General features: G+C 39.5%; 1 protein-coding gene across 1 annotated transcript in view; it reads left to right on the forward strand.

Moving 5' to 3' along the window:
* The window catches only part of cntn3a.2 (contactin 3a, tandem duplicate 2), a 72,182-nt gene that overhangs the window by 17,561 nt on the left and 32,536 nt on the right, over positions 1-22,085 (forward strand). The window contains exons 4-13 of the mRNA XM_041799615.1: positions 419-514; positions 680-883; positions 1,749-1,851; positions 2,208-2,392; positions 5,576-5,712; positions 8,621-8,750; positions 9,520-9,670; positions 11,140-11,267; positions 17,028-17,197; positions 18,551-18,668. Of these exons, the coding sequence (XP_041655549.1) occupies positions 419-514; positions 680-883; positions 1,749-1,851; positions 2,208-2,392; positions 5,576-5,712; positions 8,621-8,750; positions 9,520-9,670; positions 11,140-11,267; positions 17,028-17,197; positions 18,551-18,668 (1,422 nt within the window). The remainder of the gene's footprint in view (positions 1-418; positions 515-679; positions 884-1,748; positions 1,852-2,207; positions 2,393-5,575; positions 5,713-8,620; positions 8,751-9,519; positions 9,671-11,139; positions 11,268-17,027; positions 17,198-18,550; positions 18,669-22,085) is intronic.

A 22,085-nucleotide genomic window follows, 5' to 3' on the forward strand; every position in this document is an offset into this window, starting at 1 on the left:
ATGGATGGATAGTGAGACTTTATACTTTGAAGTTATTTATGCATTTTTACGTATTCAAGACTCAATTCCTGAAGCTTTAAAGTACTCACATATTTTGACAGCCTTAACTCTCACATATTTTGTAGACGTGTACACAGCTATTAAAAACCAGCCTTTCTCTATGTCATTAAATCCATACCTAACATCTGATTTCTGCTCTTTATTTTTGCTGAAACAATACCCACTCACATGTACAAGCTCCTCTCTCTCTCCTCCTGTCTCTCTGGCTCTCTCAGGCGTAGCTGAAGTGTAATTCTCATGGCAACTTCCTCATAGGCTCGTGTCAGTGCCGCGCTCAAAGCTTTTACTCAGCTCTGCTGCACTGTGATAAATGAGATCCTGTGGTGATCTTCCTTTTCATTTCTTTTCCCCTCATCAGACTTAGATCATTTCAAAGTCCACACCAGAAGCGCAGTGTCAGTGCGAGAGGGACAGGGAGTGGTTTTACTTTGTGGAACGCCCACTTCCTCAGGAGGTAAACTCTCTGGCCTTCATCTTTGGTGTTTTTACAGGATTAAAGTATAATCCTCACATGGATGATTAGCCTTTCTTTAATCACATTTAACACTCTTAATCACATTAAGTATCTCGTTTTATGCTATCTGCGATTAGCTCATGCTTTTCCTTGTTTGTCTTACAGATCTCACTTATGCATGGGTCTTCAACGAGTACCCATACTTTGTTCAACAAGACAATCGTCGCTTCGTCTCCCAGCAGACGGGAAACCTTTACATCGCCAAGGTTGAACCCTCTGACGTGGGTAACTACACCTGTGTGGTGATGAACAGCATCACAAAGGGCAAAGTCCAGAGCTCGCCTACATCTCTGATCCTCCGGACAGATGGTAAGACGCAGCGTATGGCGGCGATGTGACAAGTGTGCCTTTCAGCCGTGTATTAAAGACCTTTCCTTTCAAGGTTGCCTTAATCATCATAGTAGCGTGAGTGCTCTTTGTCGTGTCGTGCCTTACTGTAGTTGAGTCACTGAGTGCTAATGCCTGTAAGTAAATAAATGCTTCTCAATGTAGGCCAGCAAACAAAGCACCCAAATCTCTCCTCTGCTGACTTAGCTTTCTTATAATTCGCACTGCCTTTAAAAGCTCTCCCTGTGCGCCTCACACATGAAGTCTGGGGTCCTCTGCAGTCTGTTATTCTTTTCTCTGTTATGCTTTCATAGAAAGAGTGAATAAAAATTGCCTTTGGAATGAATAAAACATAAGCCATACGTCACTGGACCATTACATTGAGTGTTCCGGTGGCTCAACCAGTTAGTTTCCACTCAGTGTACTGTACATGTAGCTGCATAAATTTAAATCCCATCGCTAGGAATCGCTGTCTGATCCCAGTCTCGATTGTTTCTCCTGAATACTGATATTAACAACAGAACAGTGGAGTTTGGGTGCTGCCCACTCATGCTTTGAAATAATAGACAAACAACCAGACTACCTTGAAAAACAAGAATCTGAATATACTGTATTCATTCCACCATGAGAAGGTTTAAATTATTCCTCCACTGCAATCCGGTGACTGCGCACTTAAGTGATGTGCTACCTTGAGGTTTCCCCATGAGAGAATGTTTGCTCACATGCCTTTTATTTCTCCCATGTTAGTTTTACTGTGCCATTGTTTGGTCCATAATACAAGCCATATTGCTTGTAAGTCATGAATAATGGAGGACCGAGCAAGTTTTCTTGTGCTTGCTCTTCGCAGGAGTGATGGGCGAATACGAGCCGAAAATAGAAGTTAATTTCCCAGACAATGTGCCCGCTGCAAAAGGATCAACAGTTACGCTGGAGTGTTTCGCCCTTGGGAAGTAAGCTGGATTCTGTCAAGCATGTTTTCAATCTTCTGCTGTCTTTCACTCCGGACGTGGAACCCTCTGGATCTCTGTGTAGAAAAGTTAATGGGGCAATTATATTTCTCACAGTGTATCATCAAGCTTAAATTTGTCTGAAAACCATCCCAGATGGTTTTTTCTGTTGTTGGATTGAGTTAACTTTAAACCTTTCATCTGCTAAAAGAAGAAAAAAAAATACGGTGCATAGGCTTTAAGCTCCATTGCTCACTTTATTGCAGGATTATTACAGACAACCTGTGCGACAATCTTAGAACTTCAAAGAAACGTGGATGAGAATCTCCTCTGAGGCTTACCTCCTCTGTGTGTTTCAGTCCTGTCCCAGAGATCACCTGGAAGAGAGCTAACGGCGCTCCCTTCCCCAGCAAAGTGAAAATGAAGTACTCCAATGCTGTGTTGGAAATCCCCAGCTTCCAGCAGGATGATACGGGAGGATACGAGTGTGTGGCTGAGAACAAGATGGGCAAGAACACGGCCATGGGGAGATTGGCCTTTTATGGTACTCAGACCTTGATTGTGACCTTGGAAGCACACAAATTTGATTGTTATGTAAAATTATGAGGAACTGCCTAAAATCTTTGCCATGCCGAATTTGGTCAGGTTCTATTACAGCTCTTTGGGTTGATATAGATTCATGCTGAAAAAGTCAGGCAAAATCTAGTTTATGCTCTTTGTAACAATGCTTAACCTAGATTTTTATAATATATATGATGGGGGGGGTTTAAATTTTCCAGCCTTAACACTAGATTCATTAGGCCTTACCCAATACTATCACATCATATCAGTATTTTGGATTAGAGTATTTCAAATGTGCACTGTGCAATTTTACTACACATTGTTCAATATTGCATAGGGCTATAGAGCCAAGAGTGGTAAGGAAACACCAATCAAAGGGTATATATTAGCTGTAAGTCAAGGTTTCTACATTTGTTTTTGTCAAATAGGCTCCAGTTAATCTGAGGGTAGCTAATAGTTGTGCTTCCTCTGACTGTATTTAACAAGAATATGACTATGCACAATACGCGAGAAAGCATTGCTGTTAAACAAAATAGTTTTTCTTATTGAGCACAATGAACTGAAACTTTGTTATGGGTTTATCGCAAATGTGTGTATCACAGTAAAATTTTGTTTGTTTGCACTGTCAGTGATTATGTCTGTGTTTTTTTAAGGGTATTGGCTTTTATGTTTTTTTGTTATACTTATTTAGACTTGGAAACAGGGTCGAGATTGCCGAGAATGACATGATAAAGTGCTGAGGGCCGTAGTACAACTCAGTTTGAGGACTGAAGCCTCTGTTCAGGATTCATCTGGTTTCCTCTGGGTTAATTTTCTGACCAATATCTACGGTGGCCGGTAAGGGCAAACGATCTGTAAAAGCCAGACATTCTCTAAATGAAACAAAATGGCTTCAATAAGAGAAACGCTTCAACTGTAGAGACGCAATCAAAAGTCCAAATGAACTTCAAAAGGGGAAATGCGATGCAACTGACAAAACACTCTCCAAAAATTAAAAAACAAATTCATGAATGACATCTGTCTGTCCCTCCCTCTCGCTCTTCCTGCTAGAGCGCCCCCTGGAGGCCGGGTGCTTTTTGACGTTTCTGGTTTTGAAGCGCGTTTTGGATTAGGATCATTTTAAGTGTGGAATCATCTCTGTATTAGAAGCGCGTTTGTCATTCATGAATTTGTTTTTGATTCTTGGAGAGAGTTTTGTCAGTTGCATTGCGTTTCCCCATTTGAAGTTCATTTGGACTTTTGATTGCGTCTCTAAAGTTGAAGCGTTTCTCTTATTGAAACCATTTTGTTTCATTTAGAGTACATCTAGCTTTTGCAGGCCGTTTGCCCTTAGCGACCACTGGGCAGATTTTCTTGACATGTTGTTGCATTTATACCTCATTTGAAGGAGAGCTGGCCCATATTGGCCTCTTCTGGATACATAGGGAAAAGCCCATAACTTCTTTTTTTTCTCTTTTTTCCACCTTGTGAGGGCAAAAGACAGCTGGATTCATGTAGAGCACTTCTGTTAGCTATGATTCAATATCTCCGACCCGTCCTCCGACGCCCTATGAACTTGCACACAGTTGCAGAGACGGTGGTGACATCAGCATGAAATGAGCAGTCAGGATTGACACTTGTAGTGTGGCAAGGCTAGTTGGCAAGATTTTTGTTGCATAGTCTGACATGGTGCCGTCATGAATGAACAAAGATTAGTGTAGTCTGAGCCAGCCTTAACATGTAGTGTTAATGCAGTTGGAGATCATTATTCTTGAATGTTTGCACCTCAATCAGACCAGGCTGGTTTGCACATTCTGAGTATGATTCTCAGTTTCCAGTCTGTACTTTGACCCAGAAGTCCATGAGCATAGCATAACAAAAGTCACATCTTGGTTTTGGGTATCACTATTAGCTAGAGGAACAGTGTGCACTGTATTTGTGCCAAGAATAAAATGTAGAGTATGAAATGTACAGAGCTGTAAAATGTGTCAGTGTTTGCACCATTGTGGAGGCGGACATGCCTCATAATAAATTGATTCTCCACTGTGCATATAAACTGGAATAAAGAAAGTTGTCCGTTTAAATTTCGTAATAGAGCTATAAACGTAGCTCAACTTTACTATGCCTTTAAACTGTGTATTCCACATGTACCAAGATCTTTTCATGCAATGATGTTAGGGTCTCTCCTTTAAATTTTTCTTAGAGCAGTGCAATGTACAGCTGGTAGAGCAGCAGTTATTTGCAGTTCTTCCTTGTAAGAACATGCTGAACCCATGAAGAACACATGATAGTCTTTAAATATCCTGCAGCCATCAATCTGTCATTACTTTAATATCATATAATATACATGTTTATGAGGACAGAGAAGAATATCAGTGAAGTTCCTCCTTTTGTGCGTGGAGAAACCTGATATTTTAATGGTATAAAATTTAAGACTTCTAAAGCCTGAGCCCAGCTTTGGTCATTTATATTTCTTTTAACACTGTTCAGAAGTGGCATCAATAATTGGAAGCATATAAAAGAGTCTTTTTGGTAATACGATCATTGTTATATTTGCAAAGCCAGAAAAAGTCATTACCTTTTCCCTGGATAATGGGCACCGTTGGTTTTAATCTTACTGCAGTTATTACATTTTTAGGCTCTTGGCTTACCTCAGCTGTGAATATTTGTGAGAGAGAGAGAGGCAAAGTGACACCTGTGAAATCGAAGGTGACAGTATGTACAGTGCTTGTGAAGTGAGCTGTGCTTAGAATAACACTCTAGCCATTGAAATTTCTCAAGAGCTGTAAATATGGAAGAGTTAAGATGCAGAGAGTTGTGGCAAACAGATGGGGGTGATGTTTATTATGCGCTGAATTAAGGTGACAGGTTTTGGGGTTGAGCGGTGGAGTCAGTTGCACTTCACCCCTGTTTTGAAGGCTCCCTGCTTTGTGCTGCAGTGTTTGTGCTAATCTTGAGTTGCCACCGGGCGCTGACACATTAAAGTGATGAAACTGAGTGATACCATACATCCTCTCCCCTCTCGAAAGACAAACCCATTCTCAAAGTGATTCCACTTATTTGAGCTGTCAATCTCTGTCTGTTTCCCTTTGAACCATTCAAGATGCAGCATATTTAATGTGATAATTCAGCTCCTTCTTCCTGCTTCCGTCTGATATTTCACTGGAATGTGTTTCTGGTCCCTCAGCCAAACCCCAGTGGATCCAGGTCATGAAGGACACAGCTCTAGCCATAGAGGAGAGACTAAACTGGGAATGCCGAGCCAATGGGAAGCCCAAACCCTCCTACACGTGGCTGAAGAACGGCCAACAGCTACTCTCAGAGGTAAATTACTGCCCCGTCTTCTGCCACCTCCCCGATGTTTCATTTTAAAGACTTAATCTTCAGCTCCAGCTCATCCTTTCATTTCAGAGAGCCAGGCGCCAAGCACACACGGCTGTTTTTTTTTCTTCCAAGAGCAATTCAGAGTGAGATGAGAGGAGAGTGTAAACATCTTGCTGAGGTGTGCCAGTGATGAGACATGGATGTAACTGTCTCTTATTCTGCTCTACCTTGGCAGATTACACAGTCTTAGAGAGTGGATCAGTGTAGTCCCTCGGAGATTGCTCCATTTCATCTGAATGGAGTCAGTGGTTGTTTTTCATTATTCATGGTGCATGTTTAAGCTCCTCCAGATTTAGGGACAATGGGCTTAATCTCCTGTGAAATATACTGTATATAGCAGCGCACCTCACTTCAGACCACCAGAGAATTTCCTGCAGTCTCGTGTATTTTAAGATCCGTAGCTTTAAAATTGACTTTAACATGTGGCTGAGATTTTTTTCCCCAGTAGCATTTAATAATACCCAGGGTGCGGCTTCATCTCCTGAATTTTACTGCAAGTGTCTGATTTTATTATTAGAAAGACATTTTTAAATGTCACTCTCTGCTGTAATAGAATATTTAGATTGGTTATTTGTAATTTAACCAATAAAGGAGCATTATTATCCCAGTATCACAATTTCAGTTTTGGATAAACAGTATATGGCTTAAGATAATTAGACTGTTTTCTTCCCATGAATATATGAGCTTAATCCTCTTTAGACTGGACTGGACTGAGTTATGCTTACATCATTAAGGCTTAAACCTTCATGCAGTGCTAAATATCAAATCTGTAGATGTTTATACTGAAGGTTTATGAAGGGAAAAACATCAACCTATTGAACAGGATAATGAAAAGTTAGGCAACAGACACACTCTTAGCAAGATAGTTTCACTTTAGTCTTTAAAAGTTTACAGTACTTATTTTGCAGTTCAAAAACTTATTTGTCTAAAAGCTTGTGTAAAGAGTTCCTGGCTGGTTATCTCTGACACTACATATGTACACCTCTAAGGTTTGACTCTGCATCTAGGTTGTAATTTACTGGCACAATGTTGTAGAAGTTTTTAAAAACTTTATTAAAAAAAAAAGTGTGGCAGTTACATAAATGAAATAACCACATTGCAAATGTTGTAGACTGAGCAACAATTCATAAATTAAACAGAAAAAATGTTTGATTTCTAACCTAGGGTTAAGTTATGTATTGACCCGTTTTACGCGAATGATGGCTAGCTTTTGATTTTTGTAGCTTTAACTAAAGCTTGTAAAGATTATCTACGTAGTTAAAATTATTGTGTAAGCCAGTGTAGTTGCATTAGTTTCAGATTAAGCTAACAAGGCTAAAGTGAGAAACTATTCATATAAGTACATATTGAACTGGCCTAGCTTCAGCAAATAAAACATAACTTAGCATAGCTAATGTAGATCTGTTTGCTTTTTTCCTTTTGCTTTAGCTCCATGGGTATGTCGCAACATTTACTAGATAGCTAATGTACCCTTGTTAGCTTTAGATTAAGCTACGTAGATGTGAAACATATAAAACAAAGATAATGAAGCTATGTTGTCTGCATAGCTAATGTAGCTTTGTTAGTTTTATTAGCTTTAGCTTTGTTAGCTGCATAAGAATTTTTTTTATGAAGGGCAAGCTTTTTTAATGTGTCAAGACTGATTACTCGGCTTTATGAAACACTTTGTTATCAGGTTTTGCATGTCAGGTTTTTTTATTTTTAACTTTTGGAATCCTAACACTTACCTTTACATGTACCCTAATGCTAACCAGCAGTTTGATTTTATTTTGACAGTTTTGATGTGTATTAGTTCTGACAGATACGGTTTGTCATTGTAGTGGTGTGCGAGGGAATGGTCTGGGACCTGTGGTCTGCTGCCAGACTGTCTTAAAACTTTTTAGAAGTTTTCCATGGCAATGATCCCAAATAAGTGAATCATTTGAATGTAAAATAGGAGATACATTTTTGTTAACAAAATAAAAAGATAAATTGAAAAATGAATGAGCTACATTAACATACAAAAAACTGACACAAATTTAAAGTTCCTGACTGCAGCTCTAATGACATTATTACTTTTTTAAATCCTTTATTTTCCTTATTTCAATCTTGCTATGTCATTTAACACAAGATCTCAAGGAAGCTCTGATAGATGTTCTTTGAAGTTTCCTAAAATCCACTCTGACCCAAGGATGAACCAATTAGATTGGGCGCTCAAGGGTCTAGGTCATTGGGCCTCATGTTCACCCCTTGCTTACACACACAATGTCTCAAGTATGCTTTTAGAGATTTTCTTCCGAATTTGCGCAAATGTCCACTCTGACTGAAGCATGAACTGATCAGTTCTGGGAAGTCAAAAATCAAGGTCGTTTGGCTAAAAGTTCATCTCTTACTTCGAGATATCTTCCAATGACACTACCTCAGGAACCAGCCCTTGTTCATGATACACCACTTTCACTGCATTGTATACCCCATAGAGGCACTTCAATGCAGTAGTTCTGTTTAACTCTGTGAAGTACATTGAATTGCTTTAAGCATGAATACTGCTTTTAGAATAAGCTGTCCTTGCTTTGAAATCATTCAAATACGGTATAAACAATTTTGACTGTTTTTGAGTTAGCAGGACAACCTGGCAAGCTATGAAGACATTTTAACAAGATTGACAGGAAAAATGATTTAATTAAAACAAAAAGATTCAGCTCTGACTGATTTATCCTCTACAACATAATTCTGATTTCATCTGAAGCCATTGACAATGCCTACAATCCAATCCAATGCTTATTGAGCTCTGCCAAAGTGTGCTGAGCAAAGCAAAAGCAACCTTTAAGTCTTAAGCAATAATTGCTTTCTTTCATCCTTTTCTTCACAGGAAAGAATCCATGTAGAGGATGGAGTCCTGACAATGTCGCCGCTGACACTGTCTGACGCTGGGATGTACCAGTGTGTGGCTGAAAATAAACATGGCGTTATATATTTTGCTGCTGAACTAATGGTTTTAGGTAAGCTGGCATTTATCTGTCCCTTAAATCCTCCAATCATTGTTGCCAAAGATTCTTAAAGGTCAACTTACTGTCATTCTTAAAGGTTGTCTGGATTAGCAGATAATGGGGTCAGTGAGGAGGTTTTTGTTGGGTCAAACACATTTTAAAAATATATTTTTTTTCCCTTTATGATATACAGATTCACTCTGATGCTATAGGGTGCATGATGCGACTGTTAAAGAATATGAAATGTTAAAACATATTGATCAATTAAACCATTTGGCGCATTGAAAAATGAAATACTACAGAAGCCTTAAAGGGGACATCTATCCATACATTTAATTCGGTTCAGTTTTCCCAGTATAATGAGGAATTCAAAGCTCTTTTCTGGAGATCTTGGCTATATTTTGTTGCCATCTTAAGATAATAATGCTGTTTTCTGGAGAAAACAGCTAGAAAATTTGTCATCACAAGAAAACCAGTGTTGTTATTTCGAGGTAATGACATAAATGAGTAAGGGCCTCAAGATCACAATCAAAATGTACTTGTTATCATGGAAAAAAATGACTGAAATAAGATTACTCTATGTTCTCTCAGGGCTTCCAGAGCAAACAAATCAGAAGGGATTGAATTTTATACTTTTTATTCCCATTACTAATGTTAAAACTGTCTGCCTCTGTTACTTTTCAGTTTCATGGTTTTGACAGATCAAACTGAAGCATGCTGCAAACGCCCTGCGAGATTTGCTGCAGTCTTGTACTAAAGTCAGTTTACTCTTTCCCATCAGCCTCTCCTCCAGACTTCACAGGGAATGTCCTCAGAGCTTTGCTCAAAGCCAAGGCAGGAACTACAGTGACTTTAGAGTGCAAACCCCAGGCCTATCCCATCGCCAGCATCTTATGGAAGAAAGGAAACCTGCCTATCCACACCAATGACAGGTGAGGCCTAAAAAAAAAGCTGATGGATTTACTTTAAACCTTTTAAGTGATGCAAACCACAAACGATTTGATGGTTGTTCATACACTAATTAGTATGTCTTTGCAAAGATATCAAAGAACTTAATCCTTCATCTTTTTTCTAGCTTTTTGTGATCTAAATGATCAAAAATCTGCACACATACAAAAGTGCTTATTGTCTATGGTCTTGAAGAGAATTGACAGAATGCCTATAAAAAAAGTATTCACCCCCTTGGATGTTTTACACTATTATTGATTTTATAAATGAATCATGGTAATTATTATTTAGCTTTTTTGTCTCAAAATTACATAAAACCTCTTGAATGTTAAAGTGAAAACAGACTTCTGCCAATTAATGCTAATTAAATGAGAATTTGTAATGTAAGGTAAGTGGCTGTATAAATACTTACCCCTTCAAGTCAGTATTTAGTAGAAGCCCCCTTGGCTGCAATGACAGCTCTGAGTCTGTGTGGATAGGTTTCACACAAGCTTGAAGATCTGGAGAGTAAAATTATTCTCCATTCTCTTTGCAAAACAGGTTGCACAGGGATTGGGCATGAACAGCCCTTTTCAAGTCCTGCCACAAATTCTCTCGGCCACTCCAGAACATTCACCTTGTTGTCTTGCTGGAAAATAAATCTTCTCCCAAGCTGTAGTTCTCTTGCAGACTGAATAGGATTGTCCTCCAGGTGTTTCCTATATTTTGCTGCACTCATTTACAAGCTGCAGAGAAGCATCCCTACAGCATGATGCTGTGGTTGTTGTTGTGGCCTCTTTCACTAGTCTCCTCCTTTCACCTTCCCTCAGTTTGTGAGGACGGTCTGATCTAGGCAGATTTACACGTGCTTTATTCCTCCCTTTTCTTAATGATGATTTAACTGAACTCTAGAGGATGTCCAGTGCTTTGGAATTTTTTTGTATTCATCCCCTGACTTATACTTTTCACTAACATTTTCTCTTAGTTTGTTTGGGTGCTATTTTGTTTTTATGGTGTAATGGTTACCAGGAATCCTGATTAACCAGTGTCTTGACCTTCTAGTCACAGGTATCTTTATGCTTGAATCACTTGAGACACATTCACTGTACTCAATGATCCCCATTTCAATAACTGTGAGACTATTAGCACCAATCAGCTGGATCTCTGTTGAATTAAGTCATTTACTTTGAAGGAGGGGAATATTTATGCAAACACTTACTTTACCTTTTATTTAATTGATATTACTTTGTCGGAACCTATTTTCACTTTACATTAAAGAGTTTTTTTGTAAAAATATTTTGTTCAAAAAAATCCAATTTATATTGACCATGATTGATTTATAGAACCAATGAAAGGGTAAAACATTGGAGTGGGTGAATAGGCACGGTTAACAAACCTAGAAAGAGAGTTTAATGATGAATGATTCTCTGCTCCTGGTAATGATTGCGAACTACTGTCTCTGTGTCCTCCGCAGGATCACACTCTCCCCTGATGGAACTCTGAGGCTCGCCAACGTGAGCAAGTTGGACGCAGGCAGCTATACGTGTTTCGCCAGGAACAGATTTGGCATGTCGAGTACAACTGGAAGGCTCCTTGTAACTGGTGAGCCTTACTGTCAAATAGCGGAGTGTTCGTGCGTTCCCACTTAGTAAGCAGAATTCACTGCTCAGTATGGATTAAAGCAGGAGAGAGGTGCTGCACCAAGAGAGCTTGAGTCAATAACTGGTGGGTAGAGAAACGTAAACAAACTTTAGATTTTGCTCTGAGGGGGTTGTGGAAACTAGGAGTAGTCAGTTGCCTTTAGGGACGTTGAATAAAGTCTTTGCATAATTAAGTAGCATGCAGAGATGTTATGATTTCTTTCCAACTGTAATTTCAGTAGTTTTGTTGTATTTTTTCATGGTTTTAATTGTTACTAAAAGCAGTGAAAAGTAAAAGAATTGTAGTCCTCAGTTTCATTTCACTGTGTTGTTTTCTCAGGCTGCATGTCGCAGCAGCTGCAATAATGCACTCAGAAGGTGTTTGAGAAAATACTCTATCATTGTTTTCCTCAAAGCAGTCGAAAACAACCAATTTAGTGCAACAAATGAAAGTGCACTGAGTGGAAGCAATGAAAGTGCTGGTGAGGAGGTGTTACAGATGCTGTTATCCTCAAGTGTGTGTTTTCTAGTGGACTGATCATTGCATTTTCTCTTATTGCTTTTATTCATTTGCTTTTGTGTGACTCTAGAAGTAGAGACCAACGTTTTGTTTTTTTTTTAATGACAGAGATGTCATAATGCCGTCAGTTACAGAGCAATGAGCCAGACATTGATTATTATAAGCTCAAGAGCTGAGGGGAGACGTTATACATGTGATTTTTTAATCCCTTGGCGTAGCACGTAAAGTAAGATTTTAAGTCCTCTTCACTGTTCTTTGAGTGTAGCAGATTAATTTTCAGGACTTTTGAAGATCAGACTTAGCCAAATGATTTTGTGATGTAGACTCTTAGGTTTTTTGTTTTCTGCACAGAACATTCCATTATAAATTTTATCTGATTTTCAGTGTATTGTTCTTGTTATCAGGACATAGGAATATTATTCTGGCTTTGTAAGCCTTTAATGTAAGGGCATTTTAGTGGCAAGCTCCATGTTATCATGCTATTTAATTTAATATGCTGCAAAATCAGGGTAAGTAGATTTGAGAATACAGATGGATATACACTATTCTAAAAAATACAATCCTATCCTGGTACCACCCTGCCACAGATGCATGAATGGTGCAGTCTCTCTGTGTGTAATGAAACTGCTTCATAATGGTTTCTGTTCACCATTATGTTCTTTAAAGCAGGGTGTACACCATGCAGTTTTCAGACAATTCAGAAAATAAATTTGATCTTTGAGTTGGATTTCTGACATTGATGATTTGCCTGTATGACTGCATACATTTGCACAGTGAGAGCAGAGTCGAAAGCAGATTCCACAACTTTGGGGCGTTTTCTCCTACATAAACTGTCAGCCAGCATCTTTGATTAACATGAAAACAGCCGGCATGCCTGTTTGATATGCTTTCCCCTCCTATGATGAAAGATAAGAATGAGCAGAAGATTTTAACAAGCAGGCCATAGTCCTATCTTCACACAGTGAAAAATTAAAACACTGGTTGAACTTAAAAAAAAATGAAGTAATCAATCACACGAAACATGTAGAATTGAATCAATTACGTTTTTTTTTAATTTGGTAAATGTAAATTTTTTAAGTTCATAGAAACTATGTTTAAAGGTTTAGCAAACCTAATTATTTTAGATTGTTCTAAACTAAAAAAAAAATAGTCAAAAATAGTCAACCAATATAAATATTCCACTCATTTGAACTTGAAATGTTTAAGTACATACAACCATTTTATAAAGGTTGGTGGGGGCTGGAGCCTATCCCAGCCAATTTAGAGTTACCATTTAACCTAACGAGCATTTTTCTGGAGGTCAGAGGAGGCCAGAGTAGCCGGAGAGAACCCACATGTGCACAGGGGGAACATGCTAACTCCGCATGGAAAGGCCCAGACCGGGAAGCAAACCAGTAACTGTCTTGCTGTGAAGCAACAGCGCTAACCCCTGCGCCACCATGCCTCCCACAAGTCTTGAAAGTCAACTCAACACACTTTTCCTGAAAACTCTTGCTACTTTGGCCTGATGGGAGAGCAGAAATGTATTAAAGGGGACATATTTTGCCCTTTAAGACAAGTTTATATTGGTCTCAGTGGTCCCGAAAACATACATGTGAAGTTTATTGCTGAAAAAACAGTAGTATAGGTTTCTTGCAGGAAATGGATGTCACTCTCCTTATGTCTCAGGCACTTCTGTCCAAAGTTTAGGACCTGACTGGGATTTGGAACATAAATCTCCCAGTCAAACATCAGCAGGGTAACCCATTGAGCTAAACTGGAAGCAGGAGGGTCAGCACTCGAAATGTCCTTTTTAACATTTATTCAGGCATAACAGGCCACAACGGACGCGTTTCGACACGTAGGTCAACGCTGGATGCCTGTGCTGAGAGTAGAGGGAGAGCCACTCAGAAAGCGACGGCTGCTGTTGCATCAAGTGATTTTGAATCCACTCGGGACCTACCGGATGTTGTTACAAATGCACATGCGCACAGCAGGCTTAATGCCATAAAAATACATTGATCCAATTAAATTTGGTGTCCAGCCAGTTTAAAAAATAAAATATAGGTTAAACTATTAAGATAATTTAGAAGATTTAAATTTAATGAACAAATCAATAATTTTAGGCTGTTACAAAACGAAAAATCACATCAATCCTATAACAGCATTGTTTTACTTTTTCAGTGTATTTCCTTCAACTGTTAGTCGTGATGTTACATTCACGAACAAGTGTTTTTAAATCTTGCTGCAGTATTTGACGGCACGTCTATCCCTGTGTCTTGATTTGCTCGCCACACTATTGCTCTAATTCTGCTTGATGCCCCTCAGAAGACTTCTTGGGTGAAATGGTTTGAAACTGGTGCCATTGAAAAATCCTGAAAAGGTACAGATTTTCTATAAAATTCCACAATGTATCACCAAGTCACCATTCAGGGCCTTGAATGTGTTCCATTTGGGTAGATGACAGAGCTAGAAAACAATTGGACTTTGTTCTAACATGCCCTTGTTAAACACCACGAATAACGCGTGTGCACTGAAACATTGTAATACATCAAAAGGCTCAGCTTTAATGCTGCTCCTATTGTGTCCTTGGCCTTTCATACACACTGCCACTCAGATGCTGAGCCATAATGCAGTTGTTTTGGGAAAAAAACACTCCTTTTCATGCAAATTAGCCTTATTGCATTAAGCATCTAATGATGAGCATGGCAGAAATAGAATTAAGGTTATTCTACTGTCTACAAGAGCTGATGGGAGTGTGTTGCAGTTTTTTGATGCACAAACTTACCAGGGATCAGAAAACAATTTCATCTCTGTATGATTTTAAATAAATTATGTGTAATTAACGTTGGTAAATATTGCTTTGAAATTACATTACTAAATCATAAACAGGAGTTAAATCAGTCTGAGACTCTCAGCTTCTTCTTTACCCATGTGTGACACCCCTTATATGGATGTGGTTGTTTTCTTAGGAAGCTTTATCAGGGTGGTGCATAAGTATACATATCAATATTGTCTTTCATTAAAAGCACTGTTCATTTTTCTGAATATACAGGATTTTATGGTATTTAGAATCTGTGTGGGATAGGGGTGGGATTGGCATCCCTGTTGCGGGTGCCAGCAGGAGTGGATGGCACACACTGCAGGGGCAAGGGGAGCAGGATTAAGAAAGAAGACCAGTGCAGAACTCTAGTGTAAATAATGATGTCAGTAAATACACCACAGAATTAAAATTAAAGGGTTGATATGTACTTGGAACTAGGGATGTAAAGGTACGCGTACTGTACCATACAACCCGTACCATACTGATTTGGTGTGGGCCTCTCAGTATGATACAAACATTTAACAAACTAATAGACAGGATAACAGGAGCACAACCCACACTGACCTGGAAACCACATGACCAAAGCAAACGATTGAAATAGCCTGAATACCTCCAGATTAAGTCTTCTGTTTAGAGCACTTTGTTTCCCAGTGAAATACAACAGTGGACAAAGACAAGGAAAAGACAGAAGTAGTGAAGATGTTATTAGGCGGGTGCTTCGCTGACAGCATTGGATCAATTAAAGCATTTGAAATGGCACTACACAAACATGAACGCCACTGTGACTAGGAGAAAAAGTGGAGCAAACATAGCTGCCTTTGGAAGTTCAACAGCCTCTTTCTGGCAATTTCTGAGAGGACAAAAGCTATTGAAAGGATTTTTAAAGGATTCAATCTACAACCATAGCCTATAAATTGTTGGGAACACATAATTTTAACACCCATTAAAGTTAACTGAGCCAAAGTAAAGAAATTCAGATCCTCCATCTTTCCACAGAAAGTCTCACCAGCCCTTTGTGAACTTTCCATGATTTAAGGTATCTTTCTTACAACAATAAAACACTGTTTGTTTGTGAGGACCCCAGGAAGAATAGCTACTGCATATTTGCTGTATCTAATGATGGATCCAAATAAACAAATAAATTTGTTAATCAAATTAAACTTAAATGCAGTACTTTTGAATATCAGCCTTGGGGGAAGGGGAGAGGGGAGTCTGTCTTGTTTGCCATACAACAGTCGTGGCAGAATGTCATCTCATACTGTGCGACGCACGACCGTCACACACGAGTTGTGTGCTCAAACTGTGCGATCCGACGGTCATGCACAACCTGAGTGATCTCACTGAAGTCAGGATGGACTGTGACAGAAACCCGCAGAGTTCCCTTTTTAAAAGTCTCACACACTCAGGGTGAAGTGTCTCCAGTCATATTCTCTCTCTCTCCCCCCTCTATCTTTCCCGCTCTCTCTCTTTCTCCCTCTCCTGCTACCTCTCTCTGTCCCATACAGACAAACAGCATCAACTCTGTGTCAGCTGCAGGTCCGTGGATAGGAATATTTCCTGCTCGTTTATTTACTTTATCATAGCGAGGTGCATCAGAAAGTCCTTCCAGCAGTTGTCATGGTAATTTAGGACGTTGACTGACTGTTTACAAACAAAAACAATCCCCCAAAGTTGTTTATTCTGCTTGTGTTTCTGCTCTCACTGTGAAGTGTCTGGAGTTGTACGACCAAAATGTCAAACATGCCAAAAATCCTCCCAACCAGTCGGGAGCAGGTTGTCAGGTCATAGTTGGGCTGTGGTTGGCCGTCATACCCCCCTGTACACAGCACGACAAAGGATGCCCGATCTGACTGAAAGTCGGCCCTACTTAACAGTGAGTTGTGCGACTCAATTCGTGGCTGAATCGCAAGAAAATCGTACAGTATGCACCTGGCTTTACTGATTCCTGTGACCAGTGTTTGCTTTCTGCCACTAAGCAGCCAGAACTGCAGAGACTCCCCCTGACTGTGACGTCACATGCATAGCCTCTATATGGGAAACATTGCATATCATGGCTTTAAACAGCACTGTGAATTGGGCTCTTATCATGGTCCAGGTATTGCATTATTGTATTGTCACTTACCTTGTCATTCCCGGCCTTTCATAAACACATATATAATATTCACATATTTCTATTTTAATCCCCTTATTACCAGTATCAGAGAAACTGCAATGCCTAAAATTCACCGAGTAAATCTGATTGTTGCTGTGATTCTGACTCTCAAAAAGCCATTATTTCTGAAAATCAGCAAATCACTGCTCACATTTTTGCATGAAATGTCTCACATTCTGTGTGAGATTGGCAGCCATCCCATTGAACTGACTCCATATTTTACTTTTTTTTTCTTTCTCTGGGGCAGATCCAACCAGAATCATTCAAGGGCCAGCGGACATGGAGATCATTGTGGGCGAGAGCATCGTGTTACCCTGTCAGGTCGCCAGTGACCCTGTCCTTGACGTCTCATTCTCCTGGGCCTTCAATGGACAGCTCATCGCTGAGGGAGACGGTCACTTTGAGCTGGTTGGGGGGGTGAGTGACCAGCAGTCGTACTCCTTCAGAACGTGTGAATGGGCAGTTGGCACCTCTTCCCACCTTGCTTCACTTCATCCCTGCCATTAGTTAGAAGAGACAGCTTGTGGTTTGACATCATGGGATTTTTGGGAGAGATTTACTGAGGCTTGTGTCGCTGCCATGAGTGTGATCGCATCCTTGCTTTGCAATTGTTAAAGCCTCCTAGAAGGCATGGTCATACTGAGAATGTGAATCTCTAAAAAGAGGGACTATTGGCTCATTCCACCCAGATGAAAGTGCCAATTGTACTTGTGTGAATGAAAACATGGTGGCTGCTGTGTCAAAATGCCCTTCCAACATAAAAATCACCATGTAGGTAATGCATTAGCTGCTCAGCCATTGTGACAGGTTGTCATCTTCTTGAGCACACTTCTCCTACTCAAGCTCAGCCCTCTAAAGTAATCTATTTTTTAATACTTAGGCTGGTCCTGACTTCTTTTCAAATCCTACTTTGACATAGCCTGCTGCACAGCTCCTTGTAACAGAAAGGGGATACACATCATTAGAGGTGTCTTTTAAAGGAATGAAAGCATGGCACAGCCCCAGATGACAAAACACTTTCCCAACACCCTCACCCCCCTCTTTTGGAGATTAACCATTCTTCCTGTGTGTGTTTGACTGACAATGTTCTTATCTGAAGAGACTCCTTCCCCAGAAATCCTCGAATGTCCCCAGTCCAAAGAGATTATCAACTTAAGTTTGCTGCTTCAAGGAATTTAATTTCCATAATTAAACCATGTTGGCTCTACTGCCACATTTCCCTGCCAATGCCAAGGGAAGATTTCCCCACTAATTTACAATTTGCTGCTTACGGGTGTCCTCTCAGATGAGAATCTAACTTGGCTTTTTTCATCTCCAATAGAGCAAATACCAGTTGAACTCTTTAGTAATAGCTTATTTGTTAGTTTCTCAAAACAGGTCTTGAAGGTCATTATAAAAAGTGCAAAAAGCAGTGAAACAGCAGAGGTCCTGTTGCACACAAAAACTCTATTTGCTGCATGCAATTTCTGAAAATTCTGCCCTTGATCTTCATCATAGACTGTAAAATGTGAGAGGTTCTGTCATTTTCAGATTTTTTTAAATTATGTTTGCCTTCATGGCCATGACTAGAGAAACTGTCAAGAGATATGTGTAATATCTCTTCTTGGAAACAGGCTTGATATTTTCAGCTTAGGACTGCAGGATCTGCAAATGATTTTTGGCACCACTATTTACTGCACCTTATATATGCCTGACTACATTCTTTAATAAGCTGTCACAGGGTCTGTTATCTTTCATGCTACATAAAGCTTTTTTCCCTTTTTTTGGCAGAGAACAGCAGGAGATCTGATGATCAGGAACATTCAGCTTTACCATGCTGGCAAATATATCTGTGTGGTGGACACAGATGTGGAGAGCCTGTCAGCTGTGGCTGTGCTGATTGTGAAAGGTAAGGAAACGTCTTCACTGCTCTACAGGTGCTAATTAAAACAGTCTGACTGTTTTAAGGGCTCCTGATAAGAAAGGGGAAAAGTGCACTTTAAGGAATATATCTGTGGAAAGGGAATATTCATACTGATGTGTTTGTTGGCATTTATTTCTCTGAAACCATGAATGGTTTTGTTATGGCACAGTTGAGATAGCTCTTCTTATATTCTACAGCAGCCCTTTTTAAGTAGTGCTGTCTATAGATTTATACAGTAAACTATGATTAATTACATGAAAGGCTGTGATTAATCACAATCCGTAGATATTTTGAAGTACTTAATGAAAATGTTGAAATACTTCGAACATATAACATTCGAATGCAAACAACCACTAGCAGCCTGTTGCAACGCAGCCTTGATAGTTCATTTGTTTTGCCCGTTTTACATTTGCTTTTACAATTTTGGGGGGCATTTGGAAACTAAGAGACTGCACTGAAGTGCAGTGCATATAAAAAATATTCATCTCCTTTGATGTTTTACCTTTTTATTTTATTTTATTTTTTCAAATCAATCATTGTCAGTGTGGTTTGTTTTTGACAAAAATACACAAACCTTTTTTATATATCATGTCAGTTAAATAAAACATGCACTGTAAAATAATTGACTGCATAAATATTCACCCACTTTAAAGTGACTGAGCTAATTCAACTAAGACCAGGTAAATGGTGCTACTAGTCTTACAATAAGTGAACAGGTGAAAGACCTGCGTGCAATGAATGTGTGTCAAGTGACTATGGAAGTGACCTGTGTCTGGGAAGCCAAGTCATTGGTTAATCACTATTCCTGGCTAACATTACACTGTGAAGTCAAAAGAACACTCCAAGCAATTCAGTGAAAAGGTATTGAAAAAGTATAAGTCAAGGGATGGATATAAAAAAAGCTAAGGCACTGAACATCCCCTGAAGTTCAGTTAAATCCATCATCAAGAAATGGAAGACATATGGCACATGTGTAAATCTGTCTTGATCAGGCTGTCCTCACAAAATGAGTGACTGTAGTGAGAGTGGCAGCCATGACACCTATAAGTATTCTGAAGGAGTTACAACCTTCAGCAGCTGAAATGTTAGCGACTCTACATCTCACTGTTGCCCAGATTCTTTACCAGTCAAAGCTTTTATGGGAGAGTGGCAAAGAAAAAGCCACTGTTAAAGAAAATTTATAACACAAACACACCATGCCCACTGTGATGGCAGCATCATGCTGCGGGGATGCTTCTCTGCAGCTGGCCCTGGAAGTCCTGTAAAAGTAGAGAATAAAATGAATGAGGTAAAAAATCCTGGAAAATCTCATTCTGTCTGTAAGAGAACTACGGCTTGATAGGAGATTTGTTTTCAGGCAAGACAATGGCCCAAAGCAAACAGCGAAAACCACCCAGAAAAGGTTTAAAGAGAAAAGGGTAAATGTTTCGAGTCAAAGCCTAGACCTCAGACATCAGAATGGAGAATTTGTGGCTGGACTTGAAAAAGGCTGTTCACGCCTGATCCCTGTGCAACCTGACAGAGCCTGAGCAGTTTTGCAAAGAAGAGTGGAGTAAAATTGCAGTGTCCAGATGTGCAAGCCTGATCAAGACCTATCCACACAGACTCAGTGCTGTGGTTGCAAAGGTGCATTTGCTAGATACTGACATAAAGGGGTTAATATCTATACAGTAGCTTATTTCACATGTTTTTATTTAATTGATATTGTAGAAATCTGGTTTTACTTTGACATTAAACATTTTTTTGTTTTTGTGTCTTTTTTGTCAAAAGCCAAATGATATTGATCATGATGGATTTATAAAATCCATAAAAGGATAAAACATCTTAGGGGGTGAATTATTTTAAAGGTGCTGAATATACATCCACACTTTGAACTCACAATGTGTCCTCAGTGATGACCTAATATCAGAACCCACTTGCAAGGCTCTTAGGCAAACCCGGCCATACATCATTTCACTGGCCTACTGTGGCTTAGTATCCCTGCATGCTGTGTGCTGTGAAGCAGCTGGCTCAGTAGGTAGAGTCAAGGGTCAAAGCTTTTGATCTGAACCTCCCACAGTCACGTCGATGTGTCCTTGGACAAGACACCTAACCCTAATATGCTCCACTTCTGTGTCAGCGGTGTGCAAATGTGTATGGCTGCTTATGAATTTTACCATTATACCAAGACTGAATGGGGGAATGAGCAACCAGCTAAAAACACTAGCAGTGCCTCTTTAACACCTTAGGCTGGCCACACACTACATGATTCAAAGCCCTATTTGAGGCCAGATTTGCCTTCCCCAGGCAATCATGGGGGCGTATCTCAAGTGGGGGCTCATTGCAAACGATTCTTTGTCCAAATAATCACAAAGTGTGTGGTTTCAACATGATTATTCTACTGCTCAAATTTGCATTTTAGCCTCCCAGACCTTGAATCATTAATATCTAACACTTTTGATAGGTCTTTGAGGTTTCCCTAAAAGACTAAATAATAAGAGAATAGGAAAAAGTAGATGTGGCAAAACAGAGGAGCCTTAACCCTGTTTTTTTCTATCAAAGTCAATGGGGAGTGATTGCACATGTTGCAAGGAGAAGTCCAGAATGAAGAAATAAATAAGGAAAATTACCCTTTTTTATGAATAGAATATTCAGTTTTTTAATTCTTCCTTAGTGAAATGTGATGCTGATTTCACAAATGATGCCCTCCTTTAATAGAAAACCTACAATGCAGTATAGTGTGCCTTAAGGTGTGGCTGCTTTTGATTGATAAGTAGCTGCTCAGGCATGTCAATCAGAAAGAGGATGCAGAAATATCTTTTGAGCCAAATAAGTCACCTTTTGATTCAAGAATTCATAGGTTCTGTCAATCAATATACAGTTTTTAACACAGAATTTGACTAAAGTTTGTGTCAGTGGGTTACAGTGCCTATGTCTGTTTCTTTAAACACTGTACATTTCCTGACAGTGAGGGTTAAAGTGAATGGTTTTCAGTTGTTTGCTTTCTGCGGCCTCACTGCTCCATTCCACTTTATCCTACACTCTCATCTTTTGTGCGCTTTAAATGGACTTTACTTATATAGCATTTTACCTTAACCTACATAGCACTTTACAATTACCTCTCATCGCTCCATTCACACACACAGTGATGACAGCTGAGCTGCAAGGCCTGCCCATTGGGAGAATGTTGAGGTTGCGAATCTTGCTCAAGGACACATGGACATACAATAGCTTTAAAGTAAGTGATAGATTTAGCTACAAAAGATGTCTGTATTCTGTGATGGTTAGCAATGAAGCTGGGTTGCAAAACATAATAGAAGAATATATGTTTGGTGGTACAGAGTTGATATGCATTACTGAAAATATAAAAAATGCCAAGGCAAAGTGTTCACTAAGTCTTTTTAGTCAAATGGGTTTGTTGGA

This window comes from Cheilinus undulatus, linkage group 11 (genome assembly GCF_018320785.1).
Source record: "Cheilinus undulatus linkage group 11, ASM1832078v1, whole genome shotgun sequence".
Lineage (NCBI taxonomy): Eukaryota > Metazoa > Chordata > Actinopteri > Labriformes > Labridae > Cheilinus > Cheilinus undulatus.